This window comes from Mustela nigripes, unplaced genomic scaffold (assembly GCF_022355385.1).
Source record: "Mustela nigripes isolate SB6536 unplaced genomic scaffold, MUSNIG.SB6536 HiC_scaffold_76, whole genome shotgun sequence".
NCBI classification, from domain to species: Eukaryota; Metazoa; Chordata; class Mammalia; order Carnivora; family Mustelidae; genus Mustela; species Mustela nigripes.
The window spans coordinates 535216-555431 of NW_026739491.1; the positions used below are offsets into that span (position 1 = coordinate 535216).

General features: G+C 42.9%; 1 protein-coding gene across 1 annotated transcript in view; it reads left to right on the top strand.

Annotated features, from left to right (window-relative positions):
• Window positions 1-20216, top strand: part of LOC132008192 (exostosin-2) — a 140383-nt gene that overhangs the window by 65677 nt on the left and 54490 nt on the right. Inside the window, exon 8 of the mRNA XM_059386606.1 lies at window positions 4765-4896. Coding sequence (XP_059242589.1) covers window positions 4765-4896 — 132 coding nt within the window. The remainder of the gene's footprint in view (window positions 1-4764; window positions 4897-20216) is intronic.

Consider the following 20216-nt stretch of genomic DNA (forward strand, 5'->3'; position numbering starts at 1 on the left):
ACACCTCATTTACCTCTTCAGGAAGCGATAAATGTGGCCCATGTCATAGGGGGCAGAAAGGAAATCAAAACATAATACGCCTTTGCTTACTGGGTGGGAACAGCCCTGCTTTTGTACATTGACAGCATAGTTGAATACTCCTTCCTCTCTGCCAGCAGGTGGCTGATACTGTGTCCTGGAGGGGCCATAAGTTACAGTGCCTTCTAAAGACTACAAAGTGTTAAGAGGTCCCGAAGAAGTAATTAAGCTTGAGAAGTTCACTTATCTGCAGGCAGAGAGACCTGAGCCCCAGTTATTGGCAAAGTTTCTTCCTTTCTGCGTGTTCTGCAATTTGGTGGACAGGGCGAGATGACTTGAGACATCTTAAATTAGAAGCGTTGTCCTACAATTGTGCCTCTGGCCGGCGTGCAAGGTGGTTTGTTACCAATCATTGTTTCCTGTAAATCCCAAAGGCTGCTGTCTCTATTGTGACTAAGCATGAACATAAAGCTTTGGAATGCTTAAGTTTGAATGTGGCTTCATTTGAATCTGATTTAAAATGAAAGAACAGAATGATGGACCCATGTGGGTAGAGAGGGGGTAACTATTTAAGATGTGTGTGTTTATGTGTGGGCTCATGCTTCTTAGTGAACTTTCACACCTTTTTAATTTCTTAAGGAAGGACCCTTTCCTAAACTGGAGTGTGGTTGGTACTCCCTGTATTCTAGAATGGAGGGGGAAAGAGCCTGGGTTTGAGCTGTGACTGGGCCACTTAACATCATTGCATCTTGGTTTCCTTGCACAGAAAATGGAACTGCCCCTGGTAAGTGACAAGCTGGTTTTGAAGAGCAAATGAGACTGTGCATACAGAAATATATTTGCACAGGTCATCCTAACATCTCCAAGGATGCTAATAATTAAAAAAAAAAAAAAAAAAAAAAAGCCAGTTTCCACATCCAGGAAACTTGCAGTCTAGCTGGAAGAGAGAAAAGTGGTCATCCGAAATAACAAGAAAATTCTAGAACAGTATGTGCAGAATAACCTATAAAGAAAGGCTGTCGGTGCTGTGGGATTTCCTGGTAAGGAGAGATTGTTGGTGTTTGGGGGCGATCAGTAAAGTTTTCACAGGGAAGATAGATTCTTTCAGGTCTCATAAAATGTCACTATTTTGGCTAGATGACAGGCAGGACAGCAGCAACATGACTGAGCAGGGGTGAGATTGGAGTGAGTGGAGTATTTCTAAGAAGCCGTGGCAGGCAGCCAGCCACCGGGCCGTACCCAGATGGCACACTACAGGATGGCATCAGCCAGATGCCCTTGGTAGCTAAATCTGGGTCAGCTTTTCTTTGAGTAGGAGAAACCCTCGTTGTGAGGCTTTGCCTCTTTCTTACTCTTAGTGGAGAAAGTAGTCATCGCACACCTCAGCGGGCATCATCCCAGGCTTTCCCTCATGAATGGAGGACTTGCCTGGGAAACAGAACCAAAGTTGGCAGGTGTAAACCAGAAAGTATCTTTTTTCCTCCACCTCTTTCAGTTATATTTTGAACTTTTCATGTTCTGTTTTTCACATGTTTGCTCCCTTGCAGAAATCCTTATAGCTGCTGATTCTGAGTGGAATCACAGGTCAGAATGAAGCTGGACAGACAGGTCACCGAGACCAACATCTTGCTTTCTTGGGGACTGAATCCAAACTCTGCTTGGATAAGAGATTGTCTTCTTTCAAAAGACTGTTTTGGGCTGTGACAGAGTAGCTAGTATTAGAGTAACTGTCCAGCCAGGGGGAAAAAAAAGGATAAAAGCTTATTAAAATAGATAATATAGAGGCATTCGAGAGCAATCTGGGCAGTCAGTGCTTAAGGGACTGTGGCTCCTGAGAGAAGGAAAGCAGGCTGAGTTCCTTGTTTCCTTTGGCCTTTCCCCTGCAGGCACTTTCTAAATCACGGTCTGGGCATCTGGAGCCCTATTGGAAAGTAGCAGTCTCATAGGGCTGAGAGGTTGAAATTAAGGGCTACCCCAAAGTATCCAGGACTTGAATGACAAAATTCAGGAAGATGGGAACCACAGGAGAGTAAGCAAAAACTGGGCATGCAGTCTTCCCTTGAAGTGTTTGCCAGCTCCTGAGGTGCACGGGATCAGAGTAAGACTCCACGACTCCCTGCAGAAAGCAGCAGCTGGGAGCCTGACAAGCTGTGCAAACATTCTAGCAACCATATATAGTGCTGGTGAGAGGGAGTTTGGTGTTCAGGGCCTGCCGCGATAGAGGGGTCCTGGTAGACATCCCAGGCTTTGTCCGAGGGCCCCAAAAGGCCACACTACAAGAGTAAGGGAAAGTGGAAAAAAGTTGGCCCTAGCGAAGCTTAACACCAGCCACTGATAGGATTAAAGTGGTCTGACTGCATTCTCTGTGTCTTCCAGAAGAATGTTACACTTAGGAGGAAGATAATTTTGTATATACAGAACCTTTACAGTTTTTAATATAGAGTGTCTGGTGTCCAAAGAAAATTAAGAGGTATGCTAGGAATGGAAACCAAATGACCAAAATGAAGAGTAAATACAGATAGTAGAAAGAGACCCACAGTTGATTCGGATATTAGGGTTATCAGTCAGGAGCTATGCTTAATAAAATAAGGGAATTTTAACAAAGATAGGAAATCTGCTTTTTATTAAGTCAAGTAGAAATTTTGTGAGGTACCTGGGTAGCTCAGTCAGTTAAGCGTCTTCCCTTGTCTCAGTTCATGATCCCGGGGTCCTGGGATTGAGCCCTGCATTGGGCTCCCTGCTCAGTGGGGAGCCTGCTTCTCCCTCTCCCTCTGCCTTTCGCTCCCCCTGCTTGTGCTCTCTCTGTCTCTCACACATAAATAAATAGATGGATAAAAGGAAATTTTGTAACTAAAAATATATGAACTAAGTTGAGAAGTCAATATGTGGGTCTAGACTGCTGTTTAGATGCAAGCAGGCACACGCACACAGACATAAACATGCGCACACGCACACACGCATGCACGCACACACAGAAGATAGATTATTGAGCCAGGAGAAAAATTACTAGAAAATATACCCAGATGGCAGCGCAGAAAAGAGATTAAGAGACATATGGGGCGTGGTAAAAACATTTCTGTATGTATATCTAGAGTCCTAGGAGAATAGAGTGTGACAGAACCAATATTTAAAGAAATACTGGCTGAGAGTTTTCTAAAAATAGTGAAAGACATCAAAACCACGAAGTGAAGAGGCTCGACAATCCTCAGAGGAATAAATCCAAAGAGCCACACCTAAGTACATCACAGTGGACCTGCTGCATGACGAAGACAGAGAAATAAAGGGCAATGTTTTGAAATAACACATGGTCTCTGACCATAGTGCAGCCAAAGTAGAAGTCAGCAACAAAGATAAACAGCAAATCCTAAAATGTTTGGAAATTAAACCGTATACTTCTAGAAAATTGTTTTACCTAAGTTATAATGAAAATGATATGTGATCGTGTAGGACACATTTAAAATGGTGCGTAGGGGCCAATTTGTAGCTTTAAACATACATTAGAAATGAAGAAAGATTAAAATTCGTAATCTAAATGTCAGTCTCAAGAAATCAAATGCCAGATGGATTAAAGTCCCCCAAAATAGAAGAAAGGAAATAAATGTAAGAACAGAAAGGAACAAGGTAGGAAAAAAAAAAAAAAAAAAAAGAAAGAAAGTACAATAAAGAAAATCAACAACCAAGCATCGGTTTTTTTTGAAGAGATTGGTAAAGTTGATAAATATCTGGTTAGAGCAAACACAAAGAAAATATACAGATTATCAATATCAGGAATGAAAAGAGGTATATGACTATATATTCCACAGGCACCGAGTAGATGTTAGCACACGTTGAGCCCAGTACATTTAACAATGTAGATGAAATGAACACATTCCTTGAAAATCATACTTTTGAAACCAACACGCTTATTAAAATAATCCTGTGTCTGTGAAAGAAAATTAATCCATGCTTCAAAAACCTTCACACACCAGAAAGCTCCTAACCCAGATGGCTTTTAGGTGAATTCTTCTAAACCTTTCAAGAAAGAAGGAATGCCAGCCTTGCCTAAAATTTCTCAGGGGATAGAAAAGGAAGGAACACTTTTCAACTCATTTTAAGAAGCCAGCATGACCTTGACACCAAAACCTGACTCAAACGTTGCAAGTGTTGACAAAAGAAGTCAGCTGCAAAGGAGTAAAAACAGTTTTGATACCGCTTGTATGACGTTCAGTAGCAGGCACGATAGAAATGAGAATGACGATTACTCTCGGATGATTGGGAAAGTGCCTGGGAAGCAGAAGAGACTCTTCTGGGAGTGCTGGCATGTTTGGTGTCTTTATCTTGGTGGTAGTTATAAGAGTATGTATACCTAAACATTTGTTGAATTGTACACTTAAGATTTATGCACTTGATGTATAGATCAAAAAAAGGACTATAGCTTGTTCTGGTATGACATTGAGTTATTCTCATCAAGACACAGTTTCTCTTTTACTGTTTCTCTTTTACTGTCTCTTTCATCAAGACACAGTTTCTCTTTTACTCAGATTGAATCCAGGGTGCGTTTCATTTGCTCACACTGTTCTGGCTGCGTTTGATAAATGCGTTCTTCTCCTGCAGCTGGCAGGAGCAGCAGGGAGCGTTTGCCGTCGGCTTTCTCCCTGCGGGAATAACGGAATTACCCAGACCCAGAGTTGCGTCTGAGAGGGCACCGAGTTCTTCCACTTCCAAGTGTCTGTCTTGCTCACTGAGCACATGCTGTTTCCTTTCCAGGCACGGTGGTTCTGGGAAGCGTATTTCCAGTCGATCAAAGCCATCGCCCTGGCCACTCTGCAGATCATCAACGACCGCATCTATCCCTATGCTGCCCTCTCCTATGAAGAGTGGAATGACCCGCCCACTGTGGTGAGTGAATCCCGGTGCCGACCATGGCAGCCGGGGTCCAGGTGTGAGGATGGGGCAGGAGAAACGTGCTGTGTAAAGTTTATTTAAATACTGGCTTTCTGAGATGAGCCTGTACTAGCTGACAAAGTCAGCTCAATTTTGAAATGATAACACAAGTAAGACACACAGAAGCAGCAGCTTCCGGCTTGTTTTGAACGTGCTTGGGAAGACAGTAAGCTTATTTATTGCAGAGATAAATGGGGCAGCCTGGCTCTTGTTGGAAATCAGACCCTTGCTGATGACTTCTGCAGTTGTAATGCTTAGAATTCTTGAAAAGATTCTATAAGCGGTTGATAATAATAGCTTATATTCTGAGAGCTTCGGCTCAGCCAGGAACTGTGCTCAGTGTTTCATATAGATGATTTCAGTGATCGCAGCCATCACCGTGGGAGGAAAGTAATCCGCAGAAGTGATCTCGAGGCCTTATAGATGGCCACAGTCCGGACTTGCTCGAGACCGGCTGAGGCCCCTGGGTGTTTCCAGCAGAGAGCTGGGATGGTCAGAAGTTGGTCTCAGGGCTTTCTCCTTGCTTGAAGGAGTCATAAGGCCTTTGTGGCCTTGTAGGGACTGTGGCAGTGGCCACACCTTCTATCTCACGGAAAGTGCCTGCAGCTCTGGGCCTGGTGGTTCTGCTTTGTAGGTACCTTCCGGCCTCGTTCACACGCCTCAAGGCTTTCACGTGAGAGAGCTAGACTTGAATCCATTCTTCATTCTAGTCCATGCTGTCTTTCAGGCCAGCCCTCCTGGTCTCCTGATCCCACCCTCTCTCAATAGAATGTATTTAGCCGCTTGGTTAATCTTTGTATAGGACCCTCCTTTCCACCCTCCTGTCCTAACTAAGGGGTGACTGTGTGTCAGGCACCCCACTAGGTGCTGGGCATGCAGAAAAAGCAGCCAAGTCCCTCGCCTCAGAGGACCTCTCCGCTAATGTGGGAAGTCAGTGAGTAGACCACGTAGTATGCGATGTTCTGGAATAGAGTGGTGACCAGAGTGCCAGGGTGGCACCCTCGCTGGGAGGAGCCAGGACACTTCTTGAAATGGGTTGTCCTGAGAGGAAGTCAATGTATGCTTGTGGTAAAATCCAACACAACAACAAGGAACACCTTTTTATTGTGCTTAAGGGAACATTTTCTTCTGTTCATCTCCTCCCTTGAATCCGTTACTGGAGCTAACCTTCCAGAATGTTTCTATTCATATATAAGCCTAAGTATATAATTTTGGAGCACAGATGAGATTCTGTTACACATACTGTTCTGCACCTTGCCGTTTTACTTTAGTAGGCTAGATCTTGGACTTAACTTCCACTTCGTTCTGTAGAGGTATCCTTTTGTGGTAAGGATAACTAGAAAGGATTCCATTGTTTAGGTCTGTCTTCCATAACAGATCTATTACTGATAGAAATTTAGATTGCTTTCATTTTTTTCTATTTTCCAATAGTAATATAAAAGACATATATTTCTATGTTTTCATAAATATAGGAATATAACTATAAAATTAATTCCAGCTGAAAAATATACACATTTTGAATGTTATTAATTTCAGCTGAGAAATACACATATTTTGAATATTGAGAGATACTAGTAAATTGCCCTTTGAAAATACTCTACCAGTTCATAGTTCTCCCAATAACATTTAGGTTACTTGATCTCTCCATGCCTTCAGTTAACCCTACCTAGGTACTTGAGTTTATGTTCATCTGCTTGGTAAAAAATGGTCTTACGTGTGTGTTTTTCAAGTGGAAGGTCAGTATCTCCATCGGTTTCTCCTGGAGTACAGTTACCAAGCCTATTTGTATTTTATTGGTCATATTGAAATTTTAGTTTGTTTTAGGCATTTATTTATTCAGTAGATATTAACTGAGTACCCGCTACCTTCTACCTTCTGGTCGTCTGATTATCTTGACTTGCTTATGGAGTTTTATAGGAGCTTTTGAGCTTTCTCCTCTGGGCTGAAACATTTCCACTACTCCAAGTATATGGAATAAGCTTGAGACAAAGAATGCTACCCCGTTCCTCTGCAGGAGAATGCTTACACATGGGATGGCCGTGACCTAGCCAGAAGGTGTGGAAAGAGTCTAATAGGAATAAATGGTTGGAATTTGGGTTCCCTGTCTTTCATAAGACTATGGGCCAAGAGAAAAGAGTACATAAAAATTTGTAGCTTTGAAATAGGTGTGTTTTAATGTGGTCAAAGTGCTGGACTGTCAGTTTGGGAAAGAACGTAAGTATAAAAAGCTGAAATGTGGATATGCAAATGGAAAATTTGTTTTTTCTCTAACTTCTTGAAGTGTTCTTTTCAGGCTAATTTAGTGCTCACCACGTTTCTAGGAGCTCAGGTGCTGAGCGCCCTGAGTTAAAGCAGCGGGTTATACATTTCCGCATCTTCAGTGAAGGCAACTGACAGGAGGACTGAGTAGTGCTGATTTATTTGTAGTTAACTTTTCCCCTCCCCTTTGGAAATATTTAACCTACTGTCGAAGTGATTACTATGAGCCCAACCTGTAGGGGAGTCTCCCTTCTAGATTCCATCAAATTTACAATATCAGACCCCCTGAGGTGGGAGTAGGTGTGGATCTTAGTCAGTAAATCAAGGGATGGTCTGGTGTTTCCAGAGCAACACTGTTAAGGGCCTCCAGCCAGCCACATCCTCCGCTTGTTCGGAGCAGAGAGGAAGGGGTGAGGGCAGGAGAGTCCGATTTTGCCAAATATTGCTGCCTTGGTTTAATGTTAAAAAAAAAAAAAATGAGGACCCCTGTGTGTGTATAGGTCCTGAAGAGAGTGAGGGCTTGCGGAAACCAAGTGTTTGTGTTGCCAGTGACACTTGGCATTTCTATCTCTAGCGGGCCACTAGGCAGGTTACATTAACCACATTGTGTCACAGTCTCAGAACTTGAAAAAGTTGGCAAAATAATTCTTGAGCATAACCGTAAGGTAGCAGATCTGTCTAGTTTGGAGAGATCGGCCCTTTGTTTTGATTCTTGTCTTTGGAAGGAATTCCTCAGCAAGTTAAGGTTCCCTATGCGGGGACAACAAGTTTGCTTTTACCGATTAGTTTTCATAGTTCCTTAGGGCGAGAGTGCCTGTATTTCACTGCCTTTTTGGTCTCTCCGTGCTTTGATTTTTCTCCCTTTTTTGCAGATATCAGCAAAACTATCATCTCCCCAAATACTCCACACCTGTATCACTTCTAACGTTCATGTGACCTCTGGTCGCACCTGTGGCAGGCTCCTCCACACATCTGGGCATCGCTCATGGAGTGGGGGAGCTGCTCAGACACCCTCTCTTGTCTTACCTTTGGTTCTCTGCCAAATGTGAGCACATCTGGAGGACAGAGACGGAGGCAAGTGAGCATTCAGTGTGATATGGGGACGCAGTAGGCCAAGAACTGTAAATTTTTGGTTTCTGATATGTGCCACCAAAACCATATCCTCTTACTGACAGTCTTTTTTTTTTTAAGATTTTATTTATTTATTTGACAGAGAGAGATCACAAGTAGACAGAGAGGTAGGCAGAGAGAGAGAGAGAGAGGGAAGTAGGCTCCCCACTAAGCAGAGAGCCGGATGCGGGACTCAATCTCAGGACCCTGAGATCATGACCTGAGCCGAAGGCAGCGGCCTAACCCACTGAGCCACCCAGGCGCCCCTGACAGTTTTTTTTTTTTTAAAACTCAGTATAATATAGCTCTAAAATCACATTGGAGAGTAGAATATATTCCCTGCTCATGTTTCTACGATATGATTTAGAAGATTGTACCCCATCTTATTAATATGTTGTAACTTTATTTACCCATTCCCTTTTGATGGATACTACCTAGTATTTTTTCGGATTTGCTATCCTCGATAACACTAATGAAGAGCCTGCAGATTTTTCCCACTTCTGCATTGACCATACTGGACCTAGAGCAGAAAGGAGAGAGAAAGCAGGGGTCGCATGACCTTTGACAAAAGTTGATGAGGAAAATGGGGAAGTGACTTAAAATGGATTATCACACCCTGTGGAAGAAAGAGGTTGGAAGGTGAGAGCTTATTCCTGTAAAATCTAGCCAGAGGGATGACTTAGTTGTGAGCCAGACGTCAGATGAGGAGTGTATCCTTAGCTGGGCTTCTAGGAGCTACACGTGCCGGCCTCCACAAGGGCTCTCAAGGGGGGAGTGTGCATTAGGGCACTTGAAGGGCTCGTGCTGCCGTGAGGAGCAGGGGTAGTCAGAGCTGTGGGTCCCCAGTGGCAGAGCTTGCCCTTAGTCCCCATTAAGTTCTGAGGGAGGTGAGTGCATACTTAGGACGCATCAGAATCTCCTGGAAAGCTTGTTAAGACACGGATTGAGTGGGCCTGGTGGGATCCTGGAATTTGCATTTCTAGCAAGCTTCTGGATGGTGTTGGTGCCGCTAGGCCAGGGACCATACTTTGATGCGGGATTGATTCACTGTGTGTGTCCTGACTTACCCACCGGAGAAAGCACTCCCTCTCCTCCTGTCCGTTTCCTCTTCTGGACCCCCGACCCGGGTCCGAAGCATCCAGAGTTGGCTCCAAGGGCATCTGTCTTGCCACATGAAGTACTCCGGGCTGGCTGCACTGAAATGTTCAGGCGGCAGCCCCCACTCACCAGTGTTGGGGTTGTACGAGCAGCTGAGAGTATCACGCAGTGGTGAGCACAGCCAAGCGGTCAGTCAGTCCGCAGGCTGAAGAAGCGCCAGCTTGAGTACACAGGAGAGGGCTCCGGGCTGAGGAGCTAGCGCGCGGACAGTCTGTTTAACTCCACTCCGTGCCCTTTACCTTCCAGGTTGTGGAATGTTTCTCTGTCATTTGAAAGCCTACCCCGCCCCCAGCAGGCCTTCTGGGCTGATTTCTCCCCTTCTTCCTCCCACTGCCTAGGTATGACTAAAGTATGTATGGAATTTAGAAAGTTAAGCTTGCATTTTAAGTACATACACGTAAACTCTTCAAAGGCTTCTTTTTAGAGGTATCGCGTTTGCAGGATCTCAGTCACTCAAGGGCTCCGGTACACGGCCACGAATTCCAGCACTTGCCTTGTGTAGACTTTGCCACTGGACTGCTCTGTGGAAACAAGCCAGAAAGGCTGAGACCGTCAGTAGCCAGGGAGTAAAGAAAGCTGAGTCAGGTCGGTGGCTGGGGAGATGCGGGAAGATCCAAAGAGCTTGATCTGGGGCCCCAAGCAAACACCTTGGCTGACTCTGATGGTCAGCTAGAAAATGGAAAAGCCTGGGGCACAAGCCAGGCCCAGAGGGGGAGGATGTGTAAGGAGAGCAAAGAGATGAGCCTGGAGGTGTGGCTGAGGTGACCGTGTCACTTAGAGCTTTTGGACCAACACCCTACATTCTTCCTCCTGGGAACTCGTACACCTGTGGGACGCACCCCTGCACCCCTGCCTAGCCGCTGCGGGGGAGGCGGAGGGTGAGTGAGCACGCTTGGTTTCCCCGGATGCAGTCTCACCCTCCAGGGCTTCCGTAGAGACGAGCTTTATGGCTCTGGCTTTCCTCAGTCAACACCTGACTGCTTCCTTACATCACACGGCTGGTCGGAGGGCAGTGACTAGAATAGGTTTCTGGAGTCTTGCGGAAGCTTGATCTGGCAGCGGGCTGAAGAGCATACTGAGTGTTTTGGCACAGTCATCCTTGGCGCGTGCCCCAGCCATCCCTTAGGAGCACATTTTCCCTTTCTCCTTTTTGGGGGGGCCACTTAATTCTCTTCATGTCTGCTTACATGACTCGGTAGCAGAAGTTACCAGGATAATGTAGCTTCTGGATGTTATCACATCAGGATACTGAAGTTTGTTTTCATTTCTAATATCCTAAGGTAGTTATGTGCCTCCCAACTAATGAATATTTGGGTGTATTCTAATGAATGGATTGGTGCAGAGTAGAACCATTGCTCTAACTAGAGGTGGATTCTTGATCTTTGGTTCTTTCTTTTTTCTTAAGATTTTATTTATTTATTTGACACAGAGAGAGATTACTAGTAGGCAGAGAGGCAGGCGGGGGGTGGGGGGAGCAGCCTCCCCGCTGAGCAGAGAGCCCAATGCGGGGCTCCATCCCAGGACCCTGAGATCATGACCTGAGCCGAAGGAAGAGGCTTAACCACTGAGCCACCCAGGTGCCCATGGTTCTCTCTTTTTATAACATCTCAGTTATATTTCTTACTTTTACATTTTTAAAAGTTGTGTAGCTTAACACATGTAATGTTCAAAAATTCAAATGGTAAAATAAAGCCTACATCTAAAACTGAGGCCTGTTCCCAAGGGGCAACTGGTTTCAACTCTTCTAGCTTTCCTCTGGGATTTATCTTCCTATCTCCGCATCAAGGGCTTAGGGTGCTAATTTTTTTTTTTTCAATTTCTCAATCATACACATTATCTTTTTACTTCCTTTGGGTCAGCAATTTTTCTCTTGTTCTCTTCTTTCTTTACATATTTCATTTCTCCCAACTTTCCGGTAGGACTGTATCACCATTTTTCATTAAAGCCATATTTATTATGTGCATTATTATTAGAACTGTATAAGTACTGTTTTTTAGCTGAATGAAGTGCTAAACCATGATTGTGGTTTTTTTTTTCCCTGTACAACTTTCTGTTTTTCAGGGAGTTAATAACTACTTTTTTTTTTCCCCTCTTAGTTTCCCACGTTTCTGTCGCTAATTGATTTTTACTTGGTTTTCCAACAAAAGAGTAAATGGTCAAGCATAGGTGAACTATAGGATTTCCCTCCATCTTTCTCTCTCTCCCCCTCCCTCCCTTTTCTCCTATAGTGATTCATCTTAAGCTCCAGTCTGGATTGATTGCTCTCTGGGTCTCCTATGCAGTGGTCATCCTAAATTTTCAGTTCACTGTGATTCTGGGAATTTCTTTTTTGTCCTCTCCTTTGTTGGATTCCTTGTTTCCAAGGTGTAACATCTTCCTCTTTGGTTTATTTTTTCCAACAGCTTCTGAAGAAAGGGACAATGGGGAGATAATCTTCATGTCTGAAAATGTGTTTATTTCACATTTGAGTAATAATTGGACTAGTGTAGTCTTCTGGTTGAGGTGGATTTTCTTTAGGAATTTGAAAGCATGACTCCATTGCCTTCGAAATTTCCCATTTTAATTTCATAAAGTCAGATGTCATTCCTGATTCCCCCTCCCTTTTTTAAAGATTTAAAAAATTTATTTGACAGAGAGAGAGAGAGAGAACGAGGGAACACAAGCAGGGAGAGTAGCATAGAGAGAAGCAGGCTTCCCACTGAGCAGAGAGCCCAATGTGGGACTTGATCCCAGGACCCTGGGATCATGACCTGAGCCGATGGCAGATGCTTAATGACTGAGCCATCCAGGCGCCCCATTCCTGATCCTTTTATGTGATATTTTTATCTTCTTGGGAAATTCTGTGTCCTGAAATTTTATGATGTGCCTTGGTATGAGTGGTTTTTTTGTTCAGTGGATACTGCTTTAGGCCCTCTTAAGCTGAAAATTCTTCTCCAGTTCTAAGAAATTTTCATGTTTTATATCTTTTATTCTTTCCTTCCCATGTTTTGTCTTTTTTCTCTTTATGGAACTTCTGTTAGCTAAATGATGAATGTGTTAGATTGAACCTTATTTTCCTTATCATTTCTGTTCTATTTATCATCTCTTTTTATTTCAGTAATCTTTTTGTTTGGGTTTCTTAGGTATTTACTCAATTTTATGTTCTAACGTTTCTTTTGATTAGAAATTTTGTCTACTTTCTTTTCTTTTTTTAAGATTTTATTTATTTATTTGACAGAGAGATCACAAGTAGACAGAGAGGCAGGCAGAGAGAGAGGAGGAAGCAGGCTCCCCACCGAGCAGAGAGCCAGATGCAGGGCTTGATCCCAGGACCCTGGGATCATGACCTGAGCTGAAGGCAGAGGCTTTAACCCACCGAGCCACTCAGGCACCCCAAGAAATTTTGTCTACTTTCAATTTTTTAGTTTTTCCTGATTTCTTTTTTATAAAAGATTTATTTATTTATTTGAGAGAGAGAGTGAGCATGTGCAAGCTGAGGAGGGGCAGAGGGAGGGGAGATAGAAAATCCTCAAGTGGGACTCCCTGCTAAGCATGGAGCCCAATTCAGGGCTCAATCCCAGGAGCTTGAGGTCATGGTCTGAGCTGAAATCAAAAGTAGGATGCTTAATCCACTGAGCCCCCCCTTGTTCCCCCTTTTCTTGATTTCTAATTGATCTTTTTTTATAGCTTCCTATTCTTTTTTTTTTTAAGATTTTATTTATTTATATGACAGGGAGCACAATCAGGGGGCGTGGCGGGCAGAGGGAGAGGGAAAAGCAGGTTCCCCGCTGAGCAAGGAGCCTGATGCAGGGCTTGATCCCAGGACCTTGGGATCATGACCTGAGCTGAAGGCAGACATTTAACAGACTGAGCCACCCAGGTGCCCCTGTAGCTTCCTTTTCTTATGGTAAGACTACGGTACTCTCTTTCTTTCTCTCTCTGAAGATACTGTGATTTTGTTTTGATTTTTCTTTAGTTCCGTGTATCATTTGTTTCCTCTGGATTCCTTCTTCAGTTCATTTTCTCTTTCATATTGGCAACTTTCTTCAAATACCTGATGTTTCCAGCAGTCTTACTTAAAAGTGCGATGCTGAAAGCTGATTGGGAGTTCTCTGTAAGGCTTGTCAACTGGTGAGCTTTACATCAGTTAATAGGATGGGGACCCAGTCGTTTACCCGATGTCACTGTTCATGGGCTGTATCTGTTGGATTGGTTCATTGGTCCAGAGGGTAATCTGTCTGCCTCTGTGAGTGGAGGAGCATGGGTAATGTCTGGGTTGCAAGCACCCGAGGAGCTGAATGGGGGAGGAGGAGACACATTCTCATTCTTCGTTTATACATGATCACTTAATCCACTGTATTCTGTGTGCTGCCTCACTGTGCTTTCCATGGCTTGGGTATCTGACTGTGGAGTCCCTCTAATTCATTTTCTCCAGGGAATAAACTTCCCTTCTCCTGCTCAGGTGGCAGCAGGGACTGGAGGACAGGCAGAGCGCTGGCTTGTCTGGGCCTGTCAGCTTAAGGGATCTTGGAACCAATGTTCTTTATTTCTGTTTTCAGAGTCCCTTTTTCTGGGACACCTGTTATCTCCAATTTCTTTTATTTTATTTTGTTTCATTTTGTTTTGCTTTTTTTGGTCACCATTACAGTACATCATTAGTTTTTGGTGTAGTGTTCCATGATTCATTGTTTGCGTATAACACCCAGGGCTCCATGCAATCCGTGCCCTCCTTGATAGCCACCACCAGGCTCACCCATCTCCCCATCCCACTCCCCTCTAAAAGCTTCAGTTTCCCCGAGTCCATAGTGTCCCATGGTTTGTCTCCTCCTCTGATGCCCCCCCCCTTCATTTTCCCTTCCTTTTCCTAATGTCCTCCATGCTGTTCCTTATGTTCCACATAAGATTTTATTGATGTATTTGACAGAAAAAGAGAACACACGAGGGTGGGGAGGAGCAGAGGGAGAGGGAGAAGCAGGCTCCACACTGAGTGTGGAGCCCAACGTGGAGCTCTGTCCCAGGACCCTGAGATCATGACCTGAGCTTAGACAGACACTTAACCGACTGAGCCACCCAGGCTCCCCCTAGTCCCTCCAGTCCTTCAATTTCTGAGTCTTCTAGTCATCCTTGAAAAGCTTAGCTTTTGTTTGTTTGTTTGTTTCTCTTGGTACTTTATGTTGCTCTGCCTTTTGTTTGTTTGCTTAAACAGCCCTAAAATTCTCTCTGTTTTTTATTTTGACATAATTTCAAACTGAAAGTTGCAAAAATAGTACAGAGAGTTTCTGTACATGCTATACAGTATTTGTCAAATGTTAATGTTTTACTATATTCCCTTTATTCTTTTCTCTCTCTGTGTATGTGTACACGTTTATATTTATTTTTCTCCTAAGCCATTTGAAAGTTGCAGATCTGACACACCTTTACTCCTAAATACTTCTCATAAAGAATGACAGTACAGTTATCAAAGTTATCTGAAATAAACATTGATATAATATTATTTAATCTATAGACCTTATGTAGATTTTGCCAATTATCCTAATGTCCATTATAGCAAAAAAAAAAAAAAAGCCAGACCATGTGTTACACCAGTTGCCATGTCTCCTTACTCTAGAACAACTTCTCAGTCTTTGCCTTGCACGACACTGATACTGTTTAAGAGAACATGTTAGTTATTTTGTAAGATGTCTCTCGACATCTCTTGATTTGGGTTTGTCTCATGCTTTTGTATCAATTTATGCATTCAGTTGAAAATTGTTGAAATTCAAATTATGCCTTTTTGACTGGAATATCACAAAAATTATATGTCTCAAATGCATCGTCTCAAATGGGGAAATGCTTTGAGACCATGTACATGCCCTGCTCCTTCTTAAACTTTGCCTGGCTGGTTGTCGCCTCTACTGACGATTTCTCACCCAAATCAGTTTTTGTAGTGGTTGCTGAACGGCTGTAATTCCCACTTTCTATCTGCTTTTGAGAGTAATTATTTTGTCTTTGACCTGAGAGTTCATGTCTTTAATCAGTTTTGGAAAATTCTCCATTGTTTTCTCTTCGAATATTATCTGTCATTTTCACAAATCTTTCCTTTTCCTGTTGAACGTATGTCAGACCTCTTTCATCCTGTTGTTATGTCTCTCAGGTTTTTCTTCCCTCACGTTTCCCACATTTTTATCTTTCTGTACTACACGCTGGGTAATTGTTTCACATCGATTTTGCTGTTCTCTTCAGCTGTGACTAATTTCTTTTTCACTCATCCATTGAGATTTAAATTTCAGTGGTTATTTTTAGAAACAGTTTAATTATTTTTCAGATCTGTCTGCCTGGTTTTTTTTTCAGAGCGTCTTTTTAAAAACTGTGTATTTTAAAGTTCATCCTTTTATAATTATTTGAGATACTTGATCTTTTCCTGCGATCCGTTTTTAAATTTCTTGTAAGGTCTGTTCCTGTCGTTTTTCTAACTGCCTGTTGCTCTTGTTGCTTTGTTTCCTTACATGTTTTATAATTTTGGGATGTGAGTTCATCTTCAGTAAGGTTTCCTGTGGTAATCTTTGCCACCTGGGCTATGGGGTGTTACTCCAGAGGGTTTGCTCATTCTTGTTCCTTTGTTTGTTTTGGCTTCTGCTGGGTGTTCCAAAGTTATCCAGGAGATAAATCAGTTTTTAACATTAATTTCTCATAGGAGGTTTCCATACTATGGACGGTGATTTTGTTTAAACCCCAAACCTCTGTGAGGGCTGGTCTCCATTGGAAGCACCCCAACTCAAACTCAGGTTGAAAAAGATAAGTGTTTTTTATTGCCTCCATCTATGAGGGGATGACATTCTGGACCACCTTTTCACTGAAGGATTCTGCCTTTGTGTATATGTCCCACTTCTAGTTCCCTCATGTACTGTGCCCAAAGCCATTGTCCCTCTCTTCTGGCGTGGACCTTAAACCCATGTGGCACCAAGAGCAAACTACTTCTGCCTTCCTCAGGGTTCCACAGTGCCAGTCCCTCCTGTGTGTTCGGCTCCTGATTGCTGTTTTTTTTTCATCTTTGGTGCCTCAGAGTTCCCATGTCCCCTGGCCTCAGCTATATATTCTGAAGTTTTGTTACATTTCATCCTACATTTCTCTGTGTTGGATAGCAAGAAACGTCATCTGTTTCACCTCCCAAGATGTGTTGAATTCTCGTCCACTCTTGTCTCCTTTTTCCCTCATAGGTTCATGCCTTTCCTTTTTTGCAGGAGGAAGCAGAGATAAGACAGAGGAGACTAAGCATATGCCTTACTTGAATTCCAGAGAAATTAAGAATTCAGAAATTACTACATTGTAGAGGTTGTTCTTTCCAAATTGTATCAGCTTGAATGATGGTGTTGTACTCCTCTCAGCTCCGAACCACACAGAAGGTTTGGTTTTCTAGGCCGTACCCGTGTTGGTGTTTTGTGCTTAGATGCCACAAGCTGTAACTTCATCTTTTTCAAGAGTTTCTGTTTACCAAGCTGGTGAAGTCTTCCTCCATACCGTAGCTGGCTGGCAAACATTTTTATGCCTGGGCCAGAGAATAAAACTCTCTTTCCAACTATCAGACTATTCCAACTATAGGAGAGTCCGATGAAATTGGAAATGTGTATTACCTCTCATGAGAAGTGGTAGTTTCACCATTGACATTCTTGAAAACTTCAGATGATAGATCAGCCTTATTTATTTGAATCAAATAAATCACTGTTTTTTTCATTAAAGCATAACTTTTAAGAGTTTACAGTATACTTTTCAAGTAACAGATCTAGGGATGATGGTTATGCGTTTAAAGACCATGTCCTAAAAATAAATCTTTTGACCTATCAAGCAGCTAAGCTGTTATTTTTACTATATCGAATTAGGAACCAATAAAAATCAATGATGTGTTACTTTTGCCCCTACTTTTTTGTATTCACCCACTTAATTGATTAACAATATCTTAAAACTATCTTACCGTAGACATGTTTAGTGAAATTTATTACTTGCAGACTGATAGAACTCATGAATTATTAAAAGCATCAGCATATGGAACCCACTCTTTGCTCATTCCAAATTCTTTTAATATGGCTTATGTTGAGCCATTTAACTGGCTTCTGTCCATCCCACTGATGGAAGCCGCGGCCAGACAAGGGTTCTTATAAATGATTGGCTTCCTTTCCAACCAAGAGGAGGATGAAATGTCAACTTTTTCCTCTACTACCTGAAAAGCAATCAGTGGCAACCCTTCCTGCTCTTCTTGACAGTAGTTTGGCTTTACAGAAGAGGGCAGGCATTTAGCCAAATGTGAATTTCAGTGTTATATAAAGGAAAAATTTAAGTAGCTGAAACTCAGATAATAGCTGGAATTTTTAGAGAGGCATTCAGATGGATTTAACCTGTGAGTCTCCAGTAAGCTAACTAGAGCTCAGAAATTCCTGAACTGCACATTTTCATCCCTTCTCTCCTGGTGATGAGCCCAGTGACTTGAGGTTGCTTACAGAATCTCTCTTTGTAGCACACCGCTCATCCGTAGGATGGGTTTAGGGTTAATAACTGCTTTAGGAGAAGAGTGCAGCGTAGTGGCTGATTACCAAGGACTAATCAAGACCACTGAAAAGGACATTTTGGAATCAAACCTTGTGGTTCAAAGCCATTTATTAACTTGACCTTGTGCTTCAAAATTTGTTATCCTTATCTGAGAAATGGGGTTTTTACTCACTTTGCAGGATTATTATGAGAGCTTAATGAAATAACATATGTGGAAGAATTTTGGAAGTGGTGTAGCACTGTAAAAAGAAAAGTTTTGTTAACATAAGGTTTTATCACATGGAAACAAATTTTGGAAGCGGGTAGAACCCTGGTGGGGAAAATTGAAATTCACGGGACAGCGGTCTTGTGTTTGTTTCCATTTCCAGATAGGCCCTGTCATGTATTTTCCATTGCTCAGTACTTAAGACCCCAAGAGTGAACATTCTGTTAGCTTCATTCTTACAGGTAAAGAAAGTGTGACTTACTTAAGAGCCATCTCCCCATCATTCGATCTCATAAAAGAGGACATGGAGTCGGAAGTCCATCATTCCATCTGTTAGAAGATGTTGCCGTATGTTCGTGTTTCTATCTGGCTCACAAACTTGGCACCCCAATTAAATAGGGAACACAACAGCAAATAATTAGGTCAACAGTGTGACTAGAGAAAGACTTCTGTCACTGGCTTTGTGATGGACAAGACACGCTTAATGATCTTCCTGACTGAACGGCTAATGTTCTGAATGAAGTATTATAGAGCAGCGTTACTCCTTGGCCAAATGAGCCTGAAAGTGAGGTATTTGTTGACTCACAAAGTGAGTGAGTCAGAAAACAAAGTGGAACCAGGTGTCCTGGCAGGTGAGTAGGAGCCAGAGTCAGCTTTTGCCATGGAGATTTTCACAGTTTGATGACCTGGAGCTTTTGCTCTAGAGAGTGGGACACGGGAGTGGGATGGAAAGCCTGTGGCCTGTGCAAGTTGGGGACTCAAAAAAGAGCTTCCTGGAGAAGCCAGGAAACTAAAAGTCTAGATATTTACTGTAAGGGTAAAGAGAAATAGCTTTTGTAGTGGCCCTTCTGCTGATAACTACAGTGAGAAGCCACCTTCACATGGTTTCTTGTCCCAATTCATACAACTGTGTGGTCCAGATAAGCCTTCTGAGGAGAATTTCATTAGAAGTGGCCCTGAATTGATAGGAAGCAGCAGAAGTAGACACAGACCCTCTCTTGAGTAGTTCGTCTTCAATCTGGGTCTCATATAATTCTTACAAATAAAGTATCTAAGGAAATGAGCAGCTCACAGTTAAAACCCGTAAGATCATACAGAAATGAGGAGACATCATGAGTGAGAACCAGCAGAAACACATCTTCAAGGACTTTGATTATTGGATTAGATTAGATTGTTGGATTCAAAGAAATTGTTCAGATGCAGCTCAAAGCGACAGAAGAGTGAAGTGATGCGGAGAATGGAGGGGCAAGGTCTAATCAGTTCCAGAAGGAGGAGAGAGAGAGAGAGAGAGAGAGAGAGAGAAGGAGGGAGGGGGAGGGAGGGAGGAAGGAGGTGCTTTGAAAGGGTAGTCGTTGAGAACTTTCCAGAACTGTTGAATGATACCAGACCTCAGATTCGGCAAGACCTAGAAACCACAAGCAGGATCATCATAAGGAAACTGAGGTACACCAAAGAAAAAGAGAAGTCCTTAAACTTCCCTGGAAGAAAAAGGCAGACTAATGGTAGAAATCGCTTGCCCCATGCTCCTGTGACCCTGAGTTATGTCTCTGGCTCAATTTCTTTGGATGTCAGCGAGTCACAGTCCCTATTTTCCTGGTGCACCCAGATGTGGTTAGGCTCATTCCAGTTCCACCATATAGAAAATGTATTTATGAACAAATTACTCTAAGTGAGTTATAGGAATTCTAAGTTGATAACTTAGTATCTCCCTTAGTTAATCCGCAGCACGAAGGGGATTTCTAGCCTTTGATTTTCTTCATCTGTCATGTGTCTGTTTAGTGGGAAGTCAGTGAGATCTAGCTATGGTGTTATCCTTGTTTTTGTGAAGCATCAGTTCTTTTTTATGGGTGGAATGAGTTAAAGATAGAGCGCAACGAGTAAACTTCTGACTTGTTGCCGAATCTTTTCTCCCTTGATCTAAGAGCGCCTGCTTGAAGACTGGCCTTGGGTCTCTGTGCTTCTCCGGTTTCTAAAGGCCATGCAGGCCCAGTAGAGTGTGTGCTGCCAGTAGTTGGGGCCGTAGAGGCTTAATGGTTAAGGTAAC